The sequence below is a fragment of the Myotis brandtii genome, unplaced genomic scaffold, assembly GCF_000412655.1.
Source record: "Myotis brandtii unplaced genomic scaffold, ASM41265v1 scaffold483, whole genome shotgun sequence".
Lineage (NCBI taxonomy): Eukaryota > Metazoa > Chordata > Mammalia > Chiroptera > Vespertilionidae > Myotis > Myotis brandtii.
The window spans coordinates 1827293-1832803 of NW_005368456.1; the positions used below are offsets into that span (position 1 = coordinate 1827293).

General features: G+C 40.9%; 1 protein-coding gene across 1 annotated transcript in view; it reads left to right on the forward strand.

The window, feature by feature from the left end:
- Positions 1 to 4225, forward strand: part of LOC106727822 — a 13976-nt gene extending 9751 nt beyond the window's left edge. The window contains exon 4 of the mRNA XM_014547756.1: positions 3978 to 4225. Coding sequence (XP_014403242.1) covers positions 3978 to 4000 — 23 coding nt within the window. The 3' untranslated portion in view covers positions 4001 to 4225. The remainder of the gene's footprint in view (positions 1 to 3977) is intronic.
- Positions 4226 to 5511: the final 1286 nt, after the last annotated feature.

The window sequence follows — 5511 nt, forward strand, 5'->3', positions numbered from 1 at the left end:
GGAAGAGACTGGACAAAAATCGTACACCTATGGATGAGGACAGTGGGGGTGGCAGGGGTAAGGGCAGAGGGTGGGGTGGGAACCGGGTGGAGGGGAGCTATGGGGGGAAAAAAGAGGAACAACTGTAATAATCTGAACAATAAAGATTTAATTTAAAAAAAGAAGAAGATAGAAACACAAGCTGGCGGAGGCAGAAGACTGATGTGTGTTTGTGAGGATTTGGGGATGGAGAGTACAGGCACTTGTGTGAAATATATGCCATCGTATTAAAAGGGTTGCATCAAATCAGCTTGGGGTTCCATCAAGTGGGCTGTAATTCCAGGAAGCAAAGGGATGCCATCTATCACATTTCTTTGACTAGTTCCTCTGGGAGGCCCTTCTCAAACTTACAGGAAGGGTAGGTATTAGGAAACTCATTTCCTTGCCCAAAATAAGAACTTCTCCAAAGTTCATAAGTTCACATTCAGAGTGAACTTCACAGGATGGATTTGTATATGCAGAATCTGGGACTCTTCTGATGGTGGGATTAAGAAAAAAGGTCACAGTGCACCTGCTTGATTTTAATCTACCCATTTTAATATATATTACTCGTTTAGAAGACTTCTAAGGCACTTTCCTATACCTCTTTCAATTTATTTCTCTTTCATAGATAAATAAACTAAGGCTTAAGACACTCAAATTTACCCTGCCAACCTTTGCTAATAAGTGACACAGTTTGGAGTAAGACCCACATTTTCTGACCCAGATGTTAATGCTGATAAAGGGACCACAGGACAGCCAGAAAATATAGAGATGAAGACTTGAGAAAAAGGAAAAAAAAAACAGAAACTGCTGTGGGCCAGCCTCACATAATGAGGCCCCTGAGAGGAATCAGGACCTGCTCATTATTTGCTGACTTTTCATAGTGGTCAGGGATTATTAGTCTGGCTTTTCAGCCTGTCTCTTCAAAGGGCTAAAAAAACATATATAAAGCGATAAGGGGAGCTTGTGGGGAAAGACCAGAAGCCCGTTGGAATGCTATTGTAGTTGCTGTGAAGAAGGAAGTCACCCATCTGAGATAGCTTTGTGTGAGGTTGGGCCTCTGATAAGGCATTTCCTTCTCTCCAGTGTTTTTGGCACAAACAGTGAAGTGCATGCAGCCTTACTGCTTCTTAGATCTCATGAGCTAAGAGAAATCGTAATTCTCAGATATCGATTACTGAGGTGAAACAGAGCGTGTTAAGATTACGATCTGGATATTCCAGAACGATGTGAGAGATAATAATGACTTCCTCAAGTTACTGAACCAGGAACTGAACTATGCTATAGCTAATCCTCACAGAGGCCCTGTGAAGTGTGCATCATTAACTGCATTTGGAACGAAATAACTGAGGCTTAAGAAGTTTAAATAACTGGACAAAGGCCGGGGTGTCTTTTAATTGGCAGAGCTGGGGACTGAACTAACATGTGTATGACTTCAAAGTCACTCTTTAACTGCTATGTTCACCAGTTTGTACTTGGAGACAACGTAATGTGAGGATCACCTGATGCATCTCCCCATTATTTCTGTCACTAGGACATGCTTCTGCTTTTTTATTCTTTTCAAATGACCCCTTTCTTCTCACCCTGCCTATCTGAACATACTCCTCCTCTAAGGTCTGGTTCAACCCTAAGCTTCTCCAGGAAGCTGGGAGTCCAAAATGATCTCTTCCTTCTCCAAAGTTTTAAAGATACTTTCAGAGACTGGTACAACCATATGGAAAACAGTATGGAGTTTCCTCAAAAAATTTGACCCAGTGATTCCACTTCTAGGAATATAGCCTCAGAACCAAAATACCAATCAGAAAGAGTGTATAAACCCCTATGTTCATAGCAGCATAATTTACAGTAGCTAAGATCTGGAAACAGCTCAAGTGCCCATCAGTAGATGAGTGAATAAAAAAGCTGTGGTACATTTATACCATGGAATACTATGCTGCAATAAAAAAGAAGAATCTCTTACCCTTTGAGACAGCATGGAGGGACCTGGAGAATATCATGCTAAGTAAAATAAGTCAGTCAGAGAAAGACAAGTATCACATGATTGCACCCACATGTGGAATCTAAGTAACAAAATAAACTGATAAACGGAGTGGATTTAGAGACATGGAACAGAGTGCAGAATCTCAGAGGGAATGTGGGGGAGGGTGGGTGGGTGGCAGGTAATCAACCAAAGACCTGTATGCATATATGCATAACCCATGGACACAGAAAATAGGGTGCTGAAGGCCTAGAGTTGGGGGCAGGGCCAGGCTGAAAGGAGTCAATGGGGGGAAAAGGGGACAATGTAATACTTTCAACAATAAAGAACTATTAAATAAATGAATAAAGATACTTGCAGAGCCAAACCGGTTTGGCTCAGTGGATAGAGCATCGGCCTGCGGACTGAAGGGTCCCAGGTTCGATTCTGGTCGGGGGCATGTGCCTTGGTTGCGGGCACATCCCCACTGGGGGGCGTGCAGGAGACAGCTGATCGATCTCTCTCATTGATGTTTCTAACTCTCTGTCCCTCTCCCTTCTTCTCTGTAAAAAAATCAATAAAATATTTTTTTTTTAAAAAGATACTTGCAGAATTTCTGGGACCTTAATTTTTCATTCATTAAATATATAATGTTACACAGTGATAGAGCCCAAAGTACAACCTGGTTTCCAGGTGCTCAGATCTCTTTCTGCTACTTCCCACCCATCAGTTTAAAGGCATTGCTGAGTAACCCTTGTGCACTAGCTATGTGCTTCTTGGGCTGCAAGACAGAATGAGATGGGGCTCTAGCCCTGTAGGAGTTCACAGGATGGAGAAGCAAGAGTTTCCCCACATACAGCCATGAGGGAACAGCTCAAGATGGGTATGACCCAGAGTTAAGTGGGGCACCCAGGCTCCAAGTAAGCTCCATAATCCAGGAGGTGTACTTGCTTTGTTTAATGATCCATCGCCAGTCCCTAGAGCAGTTAAGCTGGGGCAACATGTATAACTGTTAATGCAATTAATGGACTCTGAATCCCAGATCACCCAGGGAATAGCTGGGCAACCTTGGCCAAGTTACCTACTCTCTCTGTGCCTCAGCTTTTTCATAGGTGAAGCATAGATAGTATTGAAGAGATAATCTATGTAAAGTACTTAGAAAGTGTGAGCACAGCCCTAGCTGGTTTGGTTCAGTGGATAGATAGAGCATCGGCCTATGAACTGAAGGGTCCTGATTCAATTCCCATCAACAGCACATACCATGGTTTCAGGCTCCTCCCCGACCTGGGCCCTGGTTGGGGCACATGCAGGAAGCAACCAATCTGTGTGCTTCTCATACTTGATATGCTAGCAAATCATACATGATAAATGAATAAATGAGCAAATGAATGCAATTGGAGTCAGAGAAAAGAGGGATTTTTGCAGGCTGGAGTGCTCAGGGAAGGTTTTCAAGCAGAGGCCAGACCTGATCAAGCATTTAAGGAAGAGTAGAATCTAAGTAGAAGAAAAGAGAAAGAAAAGAAAAATGTTTACCCTTTCAGAAATCTCTTAAAGATGTGTATTGAAGTGTTATTTTTTTCTGCAAAATATTGGAAACAGCTTAAATAGCCACTGAGACAATGAAATACAATTTGATGAATCCATAAAATGAATTACTTTGAATCCATTAAGATGACATTTTCAAACAATACTTAAAGACAAATATGCTCAAATTATAATAAATTACAAGAAAACACACCTTATAGGCATTATAATCTCAACTAAGTAAAAAATAGCCATTTGTGCATAAACAGAAAGAAAATAAATTTCAAATATTTATAAGGAAGGAACATAGATAATTTTGGCTCTAAATTTTTCTTAATTTTTCAAATTGTCTACAATGGGCACATATTATTTATTGCTTTTATTTTTAATCATGGTAAATTTTGCCATTTTAACTATTTTTATGTATACAGTTTAATAAATAATATTTTTTTCAATCTTCTTGTGTTTTTTACAGGTGAAGAAGAATCCCAGGCCTAGGACCTCATCCACACTGTTGACCTCTCAGAGTAACTGACAGACACCACGAGTGGAAGGAAGCATGGCCACTGCGAATGCCTGCACACCTGACCCCTTTGCCCTGGCAAACACCGTTATGATTTTGGAACGTGTACCTGCCAGTTGAGGGTTGGCAATTTGGCCCCCCAGTGTAAGGAATAATTCCTCCCTAAAGTCAAGGCGTTGATGTGCTTGTCATGTCTAGACAATGAAGGGCCTCCCTCATTTCCAAGCCTCTTCGTTTGGTCTCTGATACTGCTCCAAACACATGCAGCTTTCAGGCATTTCCTCCAATGCCCACAATTCAGGGGAGTGCCCCTCAGGCTTCAGAATCCCCCCAAATTACCTTGGGCTTCCTGAAAAGTGTAAAAAGGAGGATGTGGGACTCTTCACCTAGTTCTGAAGGCTTGGCCTCATTCTGCAGCTAGCGTAACGAATCACCACAAATTAGAGAGAACACCTTGTGTAATAGAAGCCTGGCTGGAGGGAAGAGCCACCTGGCTGCAGGCCTGAGTTTCTGTTACAAACCCAGGTCCAAGGGGGCAATGCCAACCATGGTGTACCTCCACAGTTTTCCTGTAATTCCATTATTTCTTATCTCCATTCTCTTCCTTCTCCATATTCATGCATCTAATTCCTTTATTCAGCAATATTATTTACCTCCTACTATATATCAGGCTCTGTGTTAAGGGATGCGACACTGACACTAAAGATAATGGTAGTAATCTTATTAACTGCCAAATACTATACTAAAAAGCTTTACCTGCACTATCCCATTCAACTCTTACAACAACTCTACAAAAAAGGGACTATTTACACCCCATTTTACAGATTATAAATCTGAAGTTCTAAGAATAAGACATATTTGCACAGGAGAACTTCTAGATAAGGTGGCAAAATGACACTTAGATTAAATAATATGTGCCCATTGTAGACAATTTGAAAGATTAAGAAAAATTTAGAGACAAAATTATCCCCTTCCCTCCCCCCCACAACATTTATACAATGAACAGCAAAAGTAAAAACAGCAAAACAGTAAAAACAAACAAACAAAACACCAGCAATTTTCACTTTAGGTATGGACAAATATGCACCTACCAGCTTATCTGTTCCCCCACAGATAACAACTATGAACTTAGACAAAATACAAAAAACAACAACCTGAAGGCACAAGAAATTAAATAGCAGTGAACAGATTTTGGAAGGAGTCAAATCTTGGAATAATGTAATAGCAAAAGGTGAATTACCTATTTTCCTAAGTTTTTAGCTTGTGAACAGGATGAGATCAGCACCATGTGAGGTGGCTAAAACTCGGATTAAAAAAAAAATCCATAGTCCTTTTGTTGTAATGTACCCCGCGAATCACAGAAGGACGCCTCAAGAAGTCGAATTAAAGAGTCACATTTATTGCAATCCGGGACTATGAGGGGACATTCCCAAATCTCATAGTAGCCATTTGGTCACAGTTCCAGGATTATATAGGCAAAAAATCA